The 21,983-nt window shown below is 37.9% G+C and overlaps 1 protein-coding gene across 3 annotated transcripts in view; it reads left to right on the top strand.

Moving 5' to 3' along the window:
- The window catches only part of ANKS1B (ankyrin repeat and sterile alpha motif domain containing 1B), a 449,446-nt gene that overhangs the window by 248,122 nt on the left and 179,341 nt on the right, over positions 1–21,983 (top strand). For all 3 annotated transcript variants that reach the window (XM_035901046.1, XM_035901047.1, XM_035901048.1), the window contains one exon: positions 4,338–4,444. In XM_035901046.1, the coding sequence (XP_035756939.1) occupies positions 4,338–4,444 (107 nt within the window). The remainder of the gene's footprint in view (positions 1–4,337; positions 4,445–21,983) is intronic.

The raw sequence follows: 21,983 nt of genomic DNA on the forward strand, positions 1-21,983 counted from the left end.
ATACAAAGAGAAAAATGATATCACATTTAGTGTTGGACAAGGCTGAAAGCTTTAATTAAGAAAAAAAAAGTTTGCAATGCTTATGCTATAGCACCAATTTCTTCTCTAGCTCTGCTAAACTGGCTGCCAACTTAAAAATTCATCCTTTCATATTTTGGTATAGTCTCCACTCAGAAATTTTTTGGTCAGTAGCTACTAAAATTCTCCAGTTTTTGATTCCTTAACACGAGAAGAGTTTGGCAATGTTCAACAGGTATTCACCTACCTAAGAAAATGGATTATAATAATCATGATGACTGGGGGAGCACCTCCTCTACAAATAATCACTGCATTTCTTTATTTTCCTCACTTGAAAAATAAATAAAGAAAAAATCCACTATTTTAACAGTAGAGACAATAAAATAGAGGAGACATTACATTCCTTTGCATTTAGAACAAATCTGCCTTACAACATGTTTGAAATCATGTGCTCTCTGATATCACAGATTCAGTCAATTCCAAACGCCACAATAAAGATATTCTGAGTCTCACTGGGAACGAGACGTCTTGTAGAAATTATTGTATAGCATACCAGATGGCATCTTTCTTGCAGACATCACTTCGATGTGCTTCTTCTATTGCCTTGGAGAAGAAAGAACCAAGAATTGCTATCCCTGTAAGAGACATGCGTCAGTTTTCCCATGCAGAAATAGGCACAGCTTTTTTGATTGTGGTATCACAGAAGGAGCATCATGGGATTTATGTTCTTTGAAATCATAGGAAAGCACAGTAGTATGTAAATTTGTTGCAGGTGAGACCATCTCATACAGTCTGTGTGACATTTTTCAGTATCAGGACCAGCTTAGGCATAAGCAAAGTAGGGCACTGCCTGCAGCAGCACACTGGTGGGGCTGGCACTGAATCACAGACTAGCAAAATGAGGAGATAGCCTTCTAGTCTCAAAGCAATAGCACCTGCTCCAGGTTCCCCTTGCTCTGGCTCAGAAAATCTGTCCAAGCAGCCCCCCTAAGATAAGTCTTCTGGACTGGCAAAGAACAAGGAGATCTAAAGAGCTGTAAGTCCCCATAATGAAAGACTTGACCCTAATCCCTGCCTCCCTGGCACTGCTCCGTGCCTTCCTTTGCCTTTGCCTTACTACTACCTTTGGCAGAAGAAGGAGGAAAAAAAGGTCTTGCAGATAAGAGGATACTCTAGCAATGAGATGATAGGGATGAAGACAAGGCGGCAAGCTGACTGTGTTTCTCTTTATTTTCTTTCCCCTTGCTGAGCAACCTTATGTTGTGTTGATGTGCTCAGACATGTAGTTATACTGGCAGGGGATAGGGTTGGAGGAGAGTGTGCAGTGGGACCAGCAGTGCTGTAGTCGTCTAGTGCTGGGGCCATGGAGATAGTTAGACACAGTACCAACAGCTACATGAGGAAATGTGTCTGGGGAGCTACTCAGAAACTGAATTTTGCCTACACTGTTGCTAGGCATTGAGCCAAGCACTTCTCATCACTGGCAGCATAACTTCCATGCTGTTTATAGTAAGGTAAGGAAGAAGCAGTTTGACCATGAAACTGGTATATTGATTATTGGCTGTGCCTTACTATGGGCAGAACATTTTTGTTGATGGGGGACACAAGATGCAGAGACATTTGTGTCTATGCACATATGGGAAATACAGGAGTCAGTCGTGCATGATCCTTTCAAAGAGTGGGATTATGCTTCACTAGATCTTTTTCCAATATCAATTTTTCAGTTTATGGGGGAAAGGGGAAGACAAAGTCAGGAATCCTTTTCAAAGGAATTCAGGATTTCTCAGTCAACTAAGAAAAATTCAGCAAGGCTTTAATTCTCATCTTGTTTAAGATAATTTTTGTCTCTGTTCTCTGAAAAGCTGTCCCAGCCTTTCAAATTTGCTTACCCAAGGGAAGTCCACTGTATTTCAACTCAACATAGCCTACCCTCCTCCTTACAGCCTTGCTACTGACTGGGCGCGGCCCTGAAGGGATTATGCTCCATTTATGTACAAAGATAGAGGTTCACAGTAGAAGAAACTTCACAAAATAGGGAAGATTTACAGACAGGTGTGAACAAATGCATTTGTGTCTCTGTGGGACCTAGATTCTTATCAATTTTATATATCTACTTTCTCTGATAAAAAATGAATTATCCATTAATCTGTTTGAAGTACATTTACCTATTTGTGCACACTATACTCTTACCAAAAATATATGCTCTGTATTGCATATATTCACATGCTACTGTTATTAAATACTTGAGAAAAAAAGTTTCTTCAGCAATTACAGATTTACCAGCACCAGATAAGCCTTGAGTACTTTTTTGAGAGACGTAATGAACCTTTCATACTTCATGTAGTAATGTACCAAATCAGTAAGAAGACCTGGAGTGACGTAAGGTTTCATAACAGACCTCTCTTAGGCAACTTTCCAACCTCATGAAAGATCTTCTATGGCTCAAGTAAAATTATTCTACAAAACCATTATGGACTTCAGTTTGCATGAGATGTTCCACAAATCCAAGCAGCAGTATCAGAGAGAAAGGTTACCCATTTGCAGTCCAAGAACTAGTCAGGTTGGAGTTGAAACACTTATAATATTGTTAATTTTAAATATCCAGCTAAGTTTAGGGTCTGTTCTGCGACTGCTCAGGGAGCCTCTACACGTAACTTGCAGAGACTTTGTATTATAACATGTCGGTCGGACCGTAGGTTTGGATTACTGTGAAACAGTTTTCTGTCATAGTGTCATCAATCCCAAATGATGCCCTTGACAGACATCTATAATTTCCTTATGCCTGGAATTAAATTCCTCCTTATAGATTATCATTGCTTGAGAGTCACGATGGACAAGAAAAACAAAGAAAAGTAATTAATGTGTTCAGTAACTGAAGTTCTGCTAGACAGGATTCTTCCTAAAATTGTACCCTGAATATACCCATTTTCTGCCTTTTTTTGCTAAGTCCTTTGATACCATTATGAAAAGCAAAAGTTTAGTAAACCTTCCTCTCAGAACAAAGGTGTGAAATATTTCCATCTTGAGAGAAACTGTCTGAATAAGGGAACATCAATGGAAAAAACATCATGAGGTATTTTCTTGTGAAGAAAATGAACTTTGCTTTCATTTTAAACTGATCATATTTTATTAAATTTTTTTCCAGTTATAATTGATAAAATATACATTATTGCTAGAAATCATGCAAACCTTATATGTCTGCCTGCTATCATTCACATTTTTGTAAGAAAAGGGTATGAACTTAAAATTTTATTTAGTAAAAATATTCTTTTAATTATTCATTTCAAGTGGTGACCTTTTCAAGTTGAATTATTGTATGCTGGCATGAAGGTTTTCTTGTGTCTTATAATATTTTACGGTTGAAGAAATCATGCAGATAATCTAATTACTTTGACTAAAATTGTTGTGCCGTTTATGTCTTTTGCTGTACTACAGGAAAGAAACTGTGAAATGTATTCATTATCGATTCATTAAAGGGGTTTGCTATTATATAAGCAGAGATGCAGACCACTACCTATCATGTATTAAAAGGGGAAGGGGGAAGGCATAGTAAACCATGCCATAGGCTATGGTTTATGTATTGCATTTCTTAATGTCTTGTGAAACGTAAAAATCTACAACAAACATATATGTAAAGCGTAACTGGTATGAGGATTCTATTCAGATTTAAGTGCTCTAGGTTGCTTTTGAATCTTGCTATTTTCTGCATTTGTTTTGACTGCTCTCATCATTCAAGATTGACGCTTGGATGGGTGTGTAGGAGGAAGCAGCAGCAGCAGGCTTACAGCTTGCAGACAAAAAAAAAATCTGCCTTATCTGATGGCTATTATTGAAAATGCGAGGTGTAGCCTAGGCTGGGTAATGAAGGGGAGAGAGCGAGGGGGAGCAAGAAGCATGGAGCTGCATACTGATGAGTGTAGGAGTACTTGATAAAAAGAATTCTTGCTGCTGGCAGTGCATTGCTCATTGTGGAGTATTCCAACAATCACATATAACGGAGAACAGCTTAGCTGACAGCTTGATATGCGCTTTTTTTTTTTTTTCCTACTGTATGACGTACTGGTCCGTAGTAAAGATTAATAACTAAGAAATGTAGAGCTTGGATCAGATCTTATGCTATATACTGCCCTGTAAACTATGTTTTACTTCTGACTTTTCTGCTTGCTGAAAACATTAATCTGTCAAGCTGGCGGGCTCCTTTGATACCAACTTTCCCAGGAACACGATGTGGCAATGCCACCTCTCAGCCCAGGACTACCGCTATTATCCAGTGGATGGTTATTCGTTGCTTAAACGCCTCCCTCTTCACCCTCCTACAGGACCCCGATGCCCTGTCCAGACAGTGGGACAATGGTTGGAAAATATTGGGCTACCTCAGTACGAAAACCACTTGCTGGCTAATGGATTTGACAATGTGCAATTTATGGTAAGAAATCTTCTGTGCATAGCTGTGTATATACACTGTAGCTGCCTTTTTTGTCTGTCTCTTATGTGCTCATAAAAACCTTAGAGCTATTCTGCATTGCACTAAGAAGATCTGTTTAGTGTTTCACTTTTCTATGTCTAGCTCAATTAATATATGAACTGTCCTTGTATAAACTTCCAAACTGTACACGTTACAAAATATTCTAGCCAGAAATATGGTAAAAGAAAAACTGAATATTAAGGTTCTCTCTCCCCCTCATTAATCTTCAGATTAAAAAAGACAAATGCACAGTCCTTTTAATCCATTGCAGGATTTTCACAGTATGTAAAAGCTGTAAACACTCCTATCTGCAATACATCACCTTATTACTGTTATTTAAAAATTAACATTATTGTAGTAATAATTAAATAACATGCAATACCAGTCTTGCATTGAGAGGTATTTTAATACCAGAAAATTATTTAATGAAATGTGCACTCTCTGCAAGTGATTCTGGATGCCTCAGTTAAAATGTTTCTGCATCTTGGATAATCAGGCTATGGGATTCACTTGTTGAAACTTATGCCCTGTGACGAAAAGTAATGAATTCCATTTAATAGTTCCATTTTCATGTTTTAACTCTTGACATTTATCAGGAACATATTAATGAGACAAAATTGTACGTACTTCAGAATTTACAGTATTACCATGTGGTGTAAAGCAACAGAGACCCTTCATGCACAAACTTTCAATTGAAATTAATATTGACAGTAAAGAGAGAAGCTTACTTGTAAGGTTGTTATATAATCACTTTTCTACCTGCTTCAATATTCCCATTACTTGCACCTCTTGCAAAAATCCTGACCATTATTCTTATAAAGTGTCAAGGCTTAAAATGTTACTAATCACCCCTTTTTAAAGATATTTTTAGTAATCATGTATATATTGGAACAGTTCTAACTTCTCATAACTTACACCTGGCATGTAAGAAACAGAAATGAAACAGCATGAATACCATGACTATAAAATCATCACGAGTTGTGTTTTTCCTATTTAATTTCTTTTGCCAAGAACATTATATACCTATGGGTTTCTGATCAGAAAATTAAGGCACAGATCACTGCCATTTCCACGTTATAATAATGTAGATGTTTCTTACTGTTTTTACATGGCTGCCATGTGATCTTTTGCTTATATCAGTAAAAATCATTAGGCTCTTTACCTTTAAACATTCTTGAAAACAAAGCTGCTGCCAGCTCGACAATGTGAATAAAGATTCCAAAATGCATTTCAGGCTACAGTTTCCCAAAACCTAACGACAGATTCTTGTACATGTTGTAGCATTAGTTACATAAGTAGGTGATCGTTGAGCCTTAAAGAGATTAAAGTGGGAAATTGTTCACAAGAGGCTGTAGGTGGCATAACAAATGCAGAGGGGTACACCTACCACAGGTCAATGATGAGCACCGGAGAAGCCAAAGAAACTGCCCTGGAGGGCTTCCCAGTCATCCCCTGGCTCCGGAGGAGCCTGAACCACCTTCTGGGGGAATTTATAAGACTTTCATTTCCTACATCTCTTTTCAGTATACTTAGGTAAATGCACAAATTGTATACGAGAGTCTATTATTCAATATGCAAATCAAACTTTTCAGGTACCAGGCAGATTAAGTTATGCCTGCATATTTGTGGGTTAGCTAATGTTTTCTGGTCATTTTAATTAAAGCCTGTTCTGAAGGGGGTTGTTTTTAAATATGTATCCCCAGATAAAATACATAATTACTCTTAATAGTAGTCGGGGCATGCATATGTGAATGGAAGATTAGACTCCTAAATCCAACGATAAACAAAAAGCTGGAAAAATGCCTAGTAAGAAAAAATGTATAATTTCAGTAATTTAATAATTCCTAATTTATTGATTTCACACTGTTCATCATGCTGTTACATATTTCAGTTTTTGTTTTTACCAGAAATTGAATAGTTCCCACATTTTATCGGAAATAAAAATTATCAGAAAGCATCAATTTCTTTTATATTATTCTTCTGAATATATCAGCATTATATAAGGTAAACCTCTCCTGAATATTTAAATGAGTTTTTTTAAAAATATATTCTATTCTAGCCAAAATGTTGGAGACAAAATTAAACTTGCAAAGTATATAGGAAAATGAGTGAAGAAAGCCCTGCTATGCTAAGAGAAAAATTCAGATTATTCCAAACTTAAATGTGTAGTAGTCTTCCTTAATATGAGAGAACTGCTTTACCTTTATCAAAGTGGTTTCCATATTAAGCTATATTGTACAAGCTTATTAAATTAAGTGTTTTGGTTAGGTTAGCTACTTTGCATTGAACAACTCTAATACTTCAATGCAGTAAAAATCAGCTAGACATATTTGTTCTTTATTCTGTACCATATTCTTGCTTTTGTTTTTCTGGAAGCACATTCTGACCTGCATTTATTCATTCTGTTGCCTAAGCAACAACCATCACACTCCTATTAAGTATGATTTAGTAGTACAGGTCTTACTAGATGTTCAGGAGAAGGAATATCACAATGATATAATTAATGTCCATGCAATAACATACATCTGAGAAGAAATATGTCCTATTTATATTACTTTGAACAGCAAAATTCTATTAATTAAATTAGCATTCTAATAAAAAGGTGGTTTTCAGATAAAAAGACTTCACAGTTAAGCATTCATTAGATCATAGAAATTAACTCCTTGTGTTTCATCCCCCTCAGGCATTAGGAAAGTTATGCACTAGACTGTGTTTAGAATTAGGAAGATTTGTTTACATTATCTGAAGCGCGTGGACTTCATAGTAAGAAACAGCCCATTTCCTATTAACTTTACAGTACGAATATTTTTTCCGTAGTTCATCAATAAGTATGTTTTAAAAATAGATTGAAACATAGTAGTAAAAAATGAGTTGTGTTTTCATGAACTACTTTATTTCTACTTACAGCGTTTTTGCACGCATAGCAAATGCAATTCCTACCTACTATTAGTGTTGTGCAGGAATGACACTTGCATAATATTGAGTAGGCCTAAGGCAGATTCACTCCTAAGACTTGGTTCATGTGTGCTTGTAGGAGTAGAATCATACTTGAATATGTACATATATGTATATGCAGTCCTTATTAACTTCGATAATTTGTTGTGTAATAGTCTGCAGTGTCCTTCAGATGTAAAAATTTGTAGTGACTGTGCAGAGACACTCTCTATTTGAAGATGCAGACGATACTGCAGCTTCATAATGTAAAAGCTATTTTGCAGTTAAACTAATTCTTAAGAGCAAGAAAACAATTAGATCAGTCATAAATTGCAGTATATAAACTAGATATAAACAATAAGGAAACCTAATGAGTCTGTGAAGGCCTTTTGATGCATAGGTACCACGGGTATCCCTGGGACAAGCTATAATCTTTACGCAGACTTGCAGGCCTACATAGAATAACTCAGTATGCTGAGAAAAAAAGTTAAATTGCAGAGAAACATGAAAATACACAAATGTCTGAGGTTACTGGATCCTTGCACGCAGCTTCCTACAGCTCTGGAGCTTCATCAAACACTCCATTCTGGATTCACAGAGATAAAAGCAGTTCAATCAAATCACTGCCCAGTGGGGACTAGTTCTGATTAAGGACTGCATATGACTATCTATTTATAGGTTGTTCTAATCGTTTAAGACATTCTGAAATTTTATCACTTGCTTAGTATTGCAATTTGATGAAGATAATATCGCTTAAAAAGATATATAAAACACTGTGAGAGAAAGAGGGACCAGGTTAACAGAAAAATATGAAGCATTTTATTATATTTTTTGACATTCCAAAATATTGTTCACTTGTACAGTTAATAACCTGAATTGGCATTAGACACTAGACTTGCATTGCTGCTGTGAACTTACAGACATGCACCTCAACCCCTTCAAATACTTAAATGGCTCACATTGCTTGAGGATCTAAGTATTGCCTAAGTATTTTTTTTAAATTCTCGCTTTTTCACTGTTGGGAAACTGAGGCACAGAGCAACTGCAGGGTGGAATTTAAAACTGCTTACACATTTGAGATAAGAGGCACTGTTTTTTAAAATAGCTACTATCCTAATGTTTAACAGATCAATTCAGATGCTTAAACATAGGTATCTAGTACCAATTGAGATACTGTAGGGAATCCAGGAGATCCAGACAGGGCTGACAGATATTACTGAAGACCAGAGATACCCAGACCCTTCATGATTAGCAGCTGGAGTGCAGGCAGGATGCCACCGAGTATCTCAGATTGCTCTAGAGTCCCGATGCTTATACAGCTGAAATGAATCTTAAATGTTGTAGGTCACACAGAGCTTGTGACATGTCTAGCAACTGAATATAGATGTTTTGAGTTTCCACCTAGTATCCTAGTTACATGTGCATTTCTTTGCCTTATAATAATTTTCTGTATTTATATTCATCCTGTGAACTTACCCGCACAAGTATTTACCTGATTTCTAGGTAAATGCTAGGCATGGGCTGCCTTCTCAGTTCCCCTTAGCTGCCCATTTGGGATTTAGTTTTGAGTTAAGTTTTGACTTTTCTTTCTCCCTTCCTCTCTCTCTCTCTCTTTCTTTCCGTTCATTTTTTACCAGGTCTGGAGCTTTATTAGTCAGCTGAAATTTATCTGAAGACTATCCTCTCTCAGGTGTCATTCCTGAGATTTGCTGTCCTAGAATATCCAGTAATTCTTCTTGCCTTTAATCTCTCTGAAGGATCTTAAACTCCGTATCAAGTATCAAGGACAGAAGCAATTTTATTTCTTTAGAGTAAAATCCACCTGAAAAATTTTCTGTGCACTGGCTCCAAGTCCTGCACTTTTAGAGACCACCAAGCTTTTACCCCAAAATACCTGGTACAGACATTGGTGATATGGTCATTAGATGAAAGCTTGCAGGAATGAGTCAGTCTGCCAACACCTTTCTTAAATTAGCCATGCTGCAGATGATGAAAAAGAGGCCAATGGTTGACAGGGGTTCTAGTCTGGAGTGACTTTTGTCACTTTCAGAAGCCAACTCCTAACATGCTTAGGAGAGCAGATCAACCTTTGCAGCATCCAGACTCTGAGCTCTCCAGGCCCATAATGCCTGCTACAGAGACTCATCAGGGCGCTCAGGCATCATCTGAACTGAAAGAAGGTTTAGAGAGCATTGTCTGTGTGGTTTACTCAGAAATGAAGAACTGTTTAAGGCAACCTTAAAACTGGCAGTCAGTGATACACGGCAAGCCACATTTTTAAGCAGAGCAGAAGGAATATGAGTCCCACTGATGCAGGAATAAGCTGTGGTTTAAGATTTTCTGTACATCTAGTAATATCTTAGAATACATACCTAGAACCACAAGTTTCAATCCCCTCATCTGGACATCACTTGAAAAACCCAGGACTTGCTTTTAGTTTCATGGCAGAACTACAGAACTTGAGACTAAAACTGGAGTTTCTCTCAGTGTCAGTGTGGCCCTGGCTTCTTCCCTGAGCAAAGTGGCTCTTTGTCACTCTGCTCTCTTCTGAGTCTTCCTTTCCTTCACCTCGGTAACCCCTTGTGACTATGGCTCCTGAGACAGACCAACTCTTCCCTTAGTCCAACCCGTTATCCAAACATAGACTGGGGCAGAATTAAAGTTCAAATAACAGACATCTACATGCGTACCGGTCAGTAGATGTTTAGGACTCAGTCTAGTTGCCCACATATTGGAATCACTTGAGATGTCTGAGACTTCTGTGTAGGCCTGGAATACGTATGATACAGGATCTATGGAAAACCCATACCTGCCTGGAGCTTCAGTTGGATTCCAGGAAATGTACATTTGCAGCACCTCAAATGACTCTAAATCGTATCTGTGGGCAACTAGGTGAAGCACCTAATCAGCCATTAAAACCAATGGAGCACAAAATGCAATTTAGCTGACTAACTATTAGAGTACTTATTATAGGATAAATTAAAGTAGATTCCTCTGATCAGCTGAATCACTGTCTAGGCTGTATTGATTTTTTTACTAGGACTCCTTAAGCTATCATATAGACATAAACATTTCGATTTGGGCTAGAATCCATCCAAGGTTCACTGAATAGGAAACACAAAGTATTTTTATTAAAGCTTTTTGTCTTCCCTCAGAAAATCTAGCCCTGAGGCTTCAAGATCTTCTTTTTCATCCTAGTAGAGATTCTTACTATGAAACCTGCAAAGTTGAGCTCAGGTGGGTGCCAGAGATGAAGATTGTGCCTGTCATCCTGCAACAGCAGCAGGACTAACAAACATCCCACTCCACATGCTCCAGTTAATGCTTCTGTCACGGTATTCCTTAAGCTGGTCAAGAGACAGATTAATATACTCCTCGATATTGTATGTGTAAATCATAGCTGATACTGTCTTTCTGTCTTGAGGTCTCAGACCATTCTTCATCATCCTGTGTGAGTGCATGCAGATCTGGAGAGGCAGTGCTTATTCCCCAGTGGAAAGGGAATTTAGAGGAATCTGCTTCATGTTTATATATCCATGTATGCAGTGCGTGTGTGAAAAACACAGGCACTGCAGGCTGGTGATTAATCCTGCACTTGAGACCTTTGTGAAAATTTTGGCAGCGATGATTGCTCAACAGAGGAAAGAAAAACAAAACAGAATTTTGTGCATTTCACTTGAACAATTGATTAATAAGGAACCCATCTCCAAACAGACTGTTGACTTCATTAAGGCATCCTGGGTATGGGGGGTTTGTTGAGAGTCAGAGTGAGTATGTTTTCCTCTAAACCCGTATCGACAGTTGTATCTTGAAGGTATAATCAGGGATGGGCTCATCTGCCTGTCTGCTAGGTTCTGCTAACTTAACGTTTAGATGAGGGTTTCTCTGGTTGTTCTGGAATATGTGGCCATCTCTATTTAAATTTTGCTCTACACAAGGTTGTACATACAGGGCACACAGGCAGGGCTTCAGGCTGTACACTTGGTAGACAATCCAGGTGCCAGTATATGCAGTGAAATGCCCTTCCACTCACCTCTGCCATTCAGGTTAGTGACACCCAGTGCATATGTGCCTCTTTGGAAAGCTCACCCTATAGCAGTCTAAGAGAAAAGTTTGTCCTATGTACATATCAATGTATTCGGATCAGTCTTACCCTCACTAAGAACAGAGGGCCAAATCCAGACATTGAAAACCATTGCATGTACAGTCACCGCTAAAAATGAAACCATTTCATGGTGCGTATCTGTGAGTATGGTAATTGAGGACTGGAATTAGTCCCATCTGTTCTAACAATATGTTAAATGTTAATGTGAAATGTTGTGCCTGAGATAAAAGCCCACCTAAGTGCAGAGACTGGCCTTCATCTCCATGTACAAACACTGATGAACTGTATTCTGAGACTACATATGTGAGGAATTGTCTGTTGGCCTAAATACAAGTTTATGAGAAACTAGTAGCAAATATTTCATCTGAAAGTTAGGTTGATAAAGGAGGTGAAAATTCCAATAATGATATAATAATTAGGTTGATAAAGCAGGTGAAAATTCCAATAATGATATAATAAAGCATGACATTGTAATAACTGATAAAATAAGAGATGTAATACTGATACAGTGTTCTAGCTATGCATTTTTTTAAGGCCAAAGCTCTCCAGCTGATTTTGCTACCAAAAAGGACAATGTTAAATCTTCAAGAATTAGAAATGTTTGTATATAGAATGATGTGTATAATGCTATTCTTCATAACTTATGAAAGATAGGGAAAACATGACAATATGTAAAGGTCATTAAAAGTACCATAAAGTTTAAAGGTTAAGAGAGGCAGAAAGTCTAAGAGTTTTTACTCTTCAGTGTGAAAACCTGAAGATTCAAAGGACAGTTTAGAACTGTATTTACATTGTAGGTAAATAACGAAAGGCTTTGCAATGGAAGGCAATGGTAAACTTAAAACTAGTGGCCTGCATGTAATAGAAAGTTACAGTTTATTCTTAGTTATTTCATATGGGAATACTTCTTAAATAAATAAACCCAAAAACAATAAAGGGAATTTTAAAAAGAACACAATATACGGTTGTTTATATTACTGTTTTAGAACAATATTGTCCAACAAGAAACAATTAAATGGGATCTGGACTAATAGATAGATTAATCTCAAGCAATGACAGACTTCCATGACTAAGTTAAAGATGTTTGAAGGACACAGCAGTACAGAGGAGCTTGATTACAGATAATTACATTGTGGGATTCCAAAGGAGTTATCAGGTAAAGATTAATGGGTACTAACAGATAACTGGAAATAAGCATAAGATTCTTGGACATGTTATCCTTTATGAAGGAAAACTGGGTGATGTAAGAAAAGCTCAGGTAGTTATATGAAAAGGTGTTAATGCAGGTGAATAAAATGGAAACTATCTAAAATAGAGAATACATCATGAAAGAATAGGTAAATAACCAAAATACCATAAGGAATACGTTAGGAGAGAAAATGACATTTCATTAACTGTGTGAGAATACATTCAGAAAAGGTTTTATCAATATGCTATAGCTAAAGGAAATATTAAGAAAGTTATGACCAGCACTAGAAGTCAGATAAAAGTCACTTCAGGTTTAGCATAAAGAACAAAGTATGAGAATTAGTGAAATACAGTGTTAATGAAGACCACTGAGATATTAGAGAGCAAGGGGGAGAGAGAGAGAGACGGAGCGATCATACTGCAAGCAGATAAAAGAGTACTTGGTTAATTAAAGTATCCAAATCATGTAGGTTAGGTGATGTTTGATGAAGAGTCTTAAGAAACTGAAGAGGAAATACTAGATCCTTTAGCAATCATCTTTGAGAACTACTGGAGAATTAATGAATTATTAGAGGACAAATAAAATACAAATATAGTACCAATACGTATTTCAGATCACAGGATTCATCCTCACTCCAGACCTCTTTGTCATCAACTTTTCACCATACAACTAATGCCTTATTCAAGAAGGAAATGGATGGGATCTTATTAGCAACAGATAGTTACTGTCATCTGTACTTAGTCTGGTGGGGAGAAAATGGGGAAGTGAACAGAACGTCACAATGGGATGTAATGGGAAGAGAATAAAGCCAAATGAAGTAACTGTGCAGTTGGGAGGTGAACAAAATACTTAACAGAAACCAGTAAAGAAACAGATGCATTGTACAACGCATTGTACCTCTCATCAAATAGATGAGAAGTTTCCCTTCAATCGAAAGCAATTAAAATTTTGACAAGGGAGACAAGCTTGATTTTGCTAGTAATAAACTACAGCTACTTTTAAAAAGCTGGTCTCGAATATGATGTACCTGAATTGCCATGCAAGTAAGCCACTCCTAGTATAGAGTTTGCATGACCACTTCTAAATTTCCTGGGCACCTAAACTTTCCTTCAGTTTAGATATCTTCTGTTTCCCACAGATTGGTGAAAATGTTTCCTTCTCCTGTATCCCATGCCCATATACATTTTTATGGTACCAACACCCCAGCGTCAGTTTTAACCTTTTCAATGACAAAAGCAATGAAACCCCTGAAGCCTTTATCAACACACTGTCCATTGTGCCTGACCTCCGCAATGTGCTGGCTGTTCTGCCTGTTCACACACACACTGCACGCACACACACACACACGTTACACACAAAGGCAATTCACTGAGGTGGAAAATTCCACGTGCTCAGAAATAAAGAACTGGAGAGTTACAGTACCTCTGCAGCCTCAGTTCATCCCTCACATTCTTATGGCTTATGATACAGTCTTCAGTCACAGGTTTGTCTGCTAATTTTTTCCCTCAAAATTCTGTCCTCATTCAGCATACTGAGATTTGAGTATGCACAAGCACACATTTCAAAGAACTTGCAGTTTAAAACAAAACTTGTTTTTATTTTTCCAATGTTGCATTGTTTAATGATTTTATAACCTTAGCTCAATGGTTGTTCAAAACAATGATGAGACCCCCAAGCTGCCTTCTCTTTTAATTCAGCAGTGATTTACACTGGTCTAGCATTGTTTGTCTGGAATATTAGAATTCTGTTATCACTCTTAAGTACTTATATAGCCAAACATGCTTCTCGTTTGCATTTGCGTTTTAGAAACTGGGTTATAGAGCTAGAAAACATAAAAGGATAACACTTCAGATGATAATTTTAGACAACTAAAAATTAATATATGTAGTTAGAAACACTTTTGTCATGCTTTATCGGAAGCTGAGCACTGTGCATCAGAGGTCACCTCTGAAAACTTTGCCCAAGTGTTTTACATGAGTCTAAGCACAGGTTCAGTTCTAAGGAAGTTTCATGTTCTTGACTTTTAGTGGGAAAAAGTAAAGGCCCAGTGCAGACAAAGCAAACTGCCTTATCTTAACCATGATTTTATTCCACATAAGCACAATTGATTAAATTAACAACAAGCTTTTATTCATCGTAAATACAAGGTCACACAATTAATTTCACACCTGGTCTCTGGTCTTCTTAGTCCACTCCTAATATGTTTTCAGGAAAACAAGTAATACAAATGCTACTTTACCCCCAAATAATTTACATCTGTAGGCTTTAAAATACTACATTAAATATTTCAAACATTTTATTCACTATGGAACATATTATGTTCTGTATCTTTTGCTGTCCCTCATTAAGCTCCAATTACTGTGCACATGCAATAAAATCTCCATGCAGTAACACACTGTATTTGGTTTAGACTGGCTGGTACTGATAGAACTGATGGTAAATACACTTTCTGTATGTAGAACCCATGACTTAACTGAAATCTCATGTTTTGGATATATATTAGTATTATCTTATGCAGTATTTTATTGAATTATTGGAAACTGAATGATTTAATAGCATTATTGATGGGAACAACAACGGGTTAAATTTGCAAGATGTACCATACCTGCTCTAGATTTGTGTTGCAAGTCTTTGCATAATAATTCTTTGAAAATATTTTGATCCAAAAACCAGATCTAGATGGAAGTTTTGAAATAGAAAAGACAAAGTATTTGCCCAGGTGGCAGATGTGGAGGGATAATGTTACTGTGGATACAAGTGCTAACAGTCAGTTTAAATATTAAAAGCTGGAATACCATGAATAAAAGTATGCTGGATAAACACCTATCAAATGACCTTTCTGATACAAATCCCAAACAGTATTTTCTCTGACTGCCTAGTTAGCAGCCTTGAATTGGTAGAGTAGCCCCCTGTTCACAACCCCTCTTTGCAATTAGGAAGAGGGGGGAGAAATCTGCATCTGATTTACTGGAACCTTACAGCTCATGCTAAATACAAATATAGGTGCAGCAGGTTACAGGTCTTAAAATCTCTGGAATGACTGATAGCTTCTATTCTTCAGTAGTCACGCTATTTAACAGGTATGCCCTCTCCAAACAGCTCCCCTTTTTATTACATGAAAAGCCCACTTCTTGAAGTTAAGATGGCGTTTATAAAGAAATAATAGTTCTTAGCTGTTATGCTGCATTGGGATAAAAGATTGCACAATAGTGAGTTGGTTTTTAGCCTTGATCCATTTTTAAATACAGTATGAATATTATAGTTCTGTTAGTTTCTCTGAACTCCCTAGGCATCCCTCTTGTTGCCAGAAAGGAATTATAAGTTGACAATGCAAGTTATTTTATTTCATTTTCCATCTCTCTTGGGATTTGGAAATGTGTCTATTCTGTCCATGAACTTTTTATTTCCTGACATTCTGATTTTTTAAGTACTTGTTTTATTGCCTGTTGAAATAATAGATCTTCATTTTCTGCCCAGAAAAAAAACCTTATGCAGCAAGAGTGGAACATTGTGCCAAAGAACCCAGATACAGACAACTCTTTGGTTCCCTGTAATATCGGGCTTTTTGTCAGCAAATTCTGCTGTTCCTGCTTCTATGATTTGATTTCTCTCTCTTAACTCTGATATATATATAAAATAGCATCTTGCTTCATATATGTATTTGTTTAACGTGCATGCTGGTTTCCTTCCTTCTTGAACAATAAGAAATGGAGACTCAGGAGAAAAGAGAATACAGAAAACACTTGCTAGCCCATGCAGAAGAAGCTTGGTCTGTGGAGAATGCACAGGATGATAAATCTAAGGGTCTTTTCTGAGGTCAGCCTTTGATTTGGATTATGAGTTTGGGGAAGATGCTTCTCTATTTCCTTAATTATCTGGCTAGGAAATTATGTAATATTGCTGGCACACATATATGAAATCAAGAGAGGATCCTGGGACAGAAATATCTGTATATTAAGAGCTATCTTGTGGCCAATTATCTGCCTGTGTCTGTCCTTTGATAGTGCAGGTTTCTAAGTACCTGCAGCTGGAAAGCACAGGTTCTCAGGAGGGAACCAGAGGTAACCAAATCACCTGAGGAATCTCGCTGAGTACCTTCAGTTAAGTTCTGAATGAATTCAGTGGCAATGATTAGACTCAAGCTAAAAATAGTGCAGGAAAACAAAACAAGTATTTAATACTTATTAATATTTTTATGCCCCCCAAAAATGAATCAGGAACATTTTCTGTATATGAGCTAGCTATATGCAATATATCATTAATCTTGAAGTCATGCATTTTATTGCTTCTGTAAGCCAAACTCATGGCAGAAACTGTTTCTTAGCATTCCTCTTGTCTCTCCTGGGGCTACCCAGGTACCACTCTTCATTTCTCTTTATTTCTGAGATTCTCTGTGTCTGACCATCTCCCCCCAAATGCATTTATGTTTCTGAGCTCTCCCTGCCACATTATCCCTGCAGGCTGGACTTTTCTTGTGCTCCCATGTCCTCCTTTTCTCCATTTTTTTTCCTCAGTAGAAATTACTGTGTGTCTTTTTTGTCTCCAAATCAAAGGAAGGAAGGAAGGAGGGAGAGAAGAAGAGGAAGACAGAGGGGAATAAAAGAAAACAAAGAGGGGCTGGAGGATACCTACTTCAGATCTAAGTTCTTTTACTGACTTAAAACATTTTAGGGAGTCCTGAACAAAAGCAGGACGACATTTAACTGTATGGTTTTGACAGAGACCTTCTTGTCACTCTTTGGGAGACAGCTCTAGTTTGCTCGGCTGGCCTTAAGCTTGCTTTCCCTGAAGAAAGCTGGCTGTGCTTTCCAGCATGCTTTTTAGTACCATATGATTCAGACTTTTCCATTTTCCAAGGTGTCTCAGGCTTTTGATTTACCTGGACAGATAGCTACAAATCGTGACAAGCTTTTCTGATAAAACTTTTGCTCTGAAAACCCTTTGATTCACATGCAAGGGAAGGAGCAGAATTTGGATTTGCTGAAGTGTGAGTGCTCACAGCTAAAACTGAATTTGACTACAGTTGTCCTTTGAACACATATGTAGTAGATACTATGTACTCATTGAAATGGGAGAAAACATTCCCTGCGTTTAGGCACTGAGAATGAATAGATTTTTTTTTTTTTTAATTCTGGACATAATTAGTCCTACTTTAATTCCTTATCTGTATAATGGGTATAAAAATGCCACCTTGCTTTGAAGGAGTCTTATAAAATATATTAACTCCATTTTTGGAGCTGTCTATTATTTCAATGAATGTCTAAAAAAAGTCTGAAGAACGTGAGTCATTCTTACTGGTGAGGTCTTCAATGGAAAACTATATATGACACGGACCCACACAGAGAATGATAAAGGCTAAAAAAAGAAATATCAGTGATCTTATTACCATCCAACCCCCTGCACTGAATTCATGGATTATTCATAAATATAATTATACTGTGTGTATGATGCCATGTAGAATATGTATCCTGGGGTGAAAGGTGGTAAGCCAGTGTTGAACACTCTTCATTCTAGTGTTTTGTAGCTTTCTGACTTTGCAATCAGCAGCTCTTATTTTTGTCTGTTTTATTCATTGCAGTAACTTTCCCTTTTAAGAAGATGTATTTAAATATAGAAATTATATCAAATGAAGTTACAGTCTCCCACAGTCTTGTGTCCCTAGATCAGGAGCACGCAGTTTTATTATCCAATTTGTTGGTAGCGCTGGTCTGTTTTGGACCTGGTATTAGAGTCAGAAGGAGCCAGTGAGACTCATAAGTGTTGATTCAGGATCATTAGGAGCATTTCTTTATCACAAAGAAAAGTTAAATTACAAAAAGCTTGCTCACAAAGAAATCTGCAAAGCGTCAGTAAAAGAACTGCTTGGATTTGGATAGGGGGGGGCCCCGAAGACTCCCTAAATGTTAGTTGTCGAATGCAGTATCCTTGTATAGGAAATGGATTGGTGCAAAGCTCCTCACAGGAGCATCAGGAAGGAGGGTGCCATGCGAGGTGGACCGACTCGCCTGAAGGTTTCCTATGACTGAGGGAAATGAAGTACTAGCATCAGATTGCTGAACTCTGACAGTAGATATCCCAACACGCCTACTTGGGACATCAGCTGTGTAGCAACACTGCAGAATCCTTCCACACTGTTTTGGGACTGGATCAGTCTGCATACAGGTAATACCACCCTAAGATTATATCAAGCTGTCCTCTCATTAATTTTGAACATGCTAACCCAGATTTTTAAGAAAACGCAGCACATCTATGGGAAGAATTATCAGCCCCTCAGATAAATAACAGAGCAATTTTACCTTTACATAGAAGATTCTTGAAACCAACTACTATTTCCTAGGCAGGAAGAATAGTTCAAAGGGCTGTATCAAGATGCTAGGACTGTCCGTATGAGACCAATATGTGACTTTAAGTTTCACAGCTAATACTTGCTTTGGCTGGAGACAAGTTACGTAGTTCAGTTTCTGAGAACAGACTTCTTAAAATGCCTGGATTTTTTTCTTATATTTACTGGTAATAAAAGATTATGCCTGTCTTTATATATGCAGGTAATTTATGGATTGGTATAAAAATGTCATGTTGTGTGAGTATTTGTAACTTCTAACTACTTGGTTATGGGTAGAAAACACAGAACTACGGTAGTCGCACAAATTACTGTTTTTGTGTGGTATCTGACATAAACAATACAATAATATTTGCAAAAGGGTGAAAAATGTTTAAATAAAGCAGAGAAGGTGAACAGAAAGGAAGGTCACGGTATTTGAACTCCGTCTGAATACAGTATGTGGATTTGGTATAAGTTGCACAGGGAGAAAAACAGATACGAAGGGAGGGTGGGAACAGAAAGTAGACAGTTTACTATCTGGGTCACAGAGCCAGAAATCTGATTTTGCATTTGTTTGTTTATTTATTGAATGTGTTTGTTTATTTTTACATTGCAGAATTATAAATGTTATTGTCCAATGGCAAGACACTTAAAATTTATGAGCAAACTATTTTGATGCCTGTGGTAATTAAAATTTTATATGGGATCCGGTCAATAGCTACACAGGGCTTTTTATAGGTTCTGGGTGGCAGTTGCCATATTATTGGTGACGTAGCTAGACCATGCTACATTAAATGCTACTGTTTAATATTAAAAATATGTTGTTATAGGTTGACAAAGAAATATTAAGAAATGCAGTCATCATTGAATCACTCCAGAGTGCACTTCTTACATGTCAGTGGCTACCCACTTGTTTTCCAAAATGGAACTTTTAATTTTAATAAGTTCAGCATAAATAGAATGTCTTTCCCTCATTCTTTGGACTCATTGTCCAGTTACACCTTTTTCAAGTGTTTTAGGGATCAGTAAAGGACAGAGAGTGAAACATCCCCTTTACGCATAGAAGGGATGCCATCCAGGGGCCTTGGCAGGCTGGAGAAATGGGCCCATGTGAACCTCAGGCAGTTCAACAAAGCCAAGTGCAAGTTCCTGCACATGGGTCAGGGCAATCCCCAATATCAATACAGATTCAGTAATGAAATTATTAGGAGCAGTCCTGCAGAGAAGGACTTGGGGATACTGATGGATGAAAAATTGGATATGAGCCAGCAATATGTGCCTGCAGCCCAGAAAGCCAAGCGTATCCTGGGCTGCATAAAAAGAAGCCTGGCCAGAAGGTTGAGGGAGGTGATTCTCCCCCCTCTGCTCTGCTCTGGTGAGACCCCATCTGGAGCACTGCATCCCGTTCTGGGGTCCCCAGCATAAGGAAGACGTGGACCTGTTAGAGCAGGACCAGAGGAGGGCCATGAAAATTATCAGCGGGATGGAACATGTCTCCTATGAAGACAGGCTGACAGAGTTGGGGTTGTTCAACCTGGAGAAGAGAAGGCTCCAGGGAGAGGTTATTGTGGCCTTCCAATATATAAAGGGGGTTTGTAGGAAAGACAGAGAGAGACTTTTTACCAGGGCCTGTAATGACAGGTCAAAGGGCAATGGTTTTAAACTGAAAGTGGGTAGATTCAAGTTGGACATAAGGAAGAACTTTTTTTACGATGAGGGTGGTGGTACGCTGGAACAGGTTGCCCCAAAAAGCTGTGGGTGCCCCATCCCTGGAAGTGTTCAAGGTCAGGTTGGATGGGGTTTTGAGCAACATGAAAGATACCCCTGCCTATGGCAGGGGGGGGGGACTAGACAATCTTTGAAGATCCCTTCTGACCCAAACCATTATGTGATTCTCATTCTGTGAATCTGATTACCCTTTCTTCCATGCACTCTACAAGTTTGGGCCTGTCATCATAGCACAGTTTTGAAGGGACTGCTTTTATTTTGATTTTTGTGAAATATATCATCCTAAAGTTAATTTATAAGAAGGCTAGTCCGGGGCTTCTGCCATCTCTGCAACACATAAAAAGAAATAAGCTTTGCAGTACAGGGATGATTTGCTACAGTCTAGAAAAGGGATGGTAAATCAGCTTCTTCCAAATGCTACAGAGTGGCTGAACCTTATATATCTGTTGAAATCTATGGTGGATTTGTATTTAGCTAAATCAGGTCTTCTGCCTGCTATATAACCAGCACTCAGTCTCTAGTGTAACTAAATGCCCATATGCTTAGCTTCAAATTAGCCCAAAGATGAGAGTCAAAAAAATTATATAAGACAAATTATTTATATATTTTGCTTTTCTGGGCACTTTTGGCCACTAGCAGAGACACTGAACCAATGAGTTAGAGACCTTTGATCTCACCTAGTATGGTCACGCTGATGATTCTTGAGAACTACAGCCTCAATTCAGATTCTCTAGCATATTTCTGAGGAGCAGTGTGTACTTGGTGCTGAACATTCTTGAAGTCACTACATGTAAAGCAAAATGCATCCTAATATGATGCTGTAGTCCACGCATGACACATGGGATGACCATCCAGTGGAAGGATAATTAATCCTCCTGTATGAGAATAGGGAAATGCGTCTCCCAAATCGTTACCGGAGAACAATAGCACCATGTAGTGACATAAAGCACATGGGATCACATCACAGCGATCTGCTGGTTGCCGTGGTGACGGGAGTGGGCCCGCAAAGCCAGCTGCCCGGCTGCTGAATTGGAAGGGATAAGAAAAACACAGCCCACTTCCCATGCGAAATGAATTACAAGAACAAGCAAAGGAAGAAAAAAAATTGTCAACCCTTAATCAAATGTTCTTGTATTTTTAGAAAGGGTTTGGAGAAAATGGAGGCCATCTACGCTTACCTTGTGGGCTTCAGGGACCTGGCTAGTAATATCTCTGCACATAG

Source organism: Egretta garzetta, unplaced genomic scaffold (assembly GCF_000687185.1).
Source record: "Egretta garzetta isolate BGI_Z169 unplaced genomic scaffold, ASM68718v1 scaffold38, whole genome shotgun sequence".
NCBI lineage: Eukaryota > Metazoa > Chordata > Aves > Pelecaniformes > Ardeidae > Egretta > Egretta garzetta.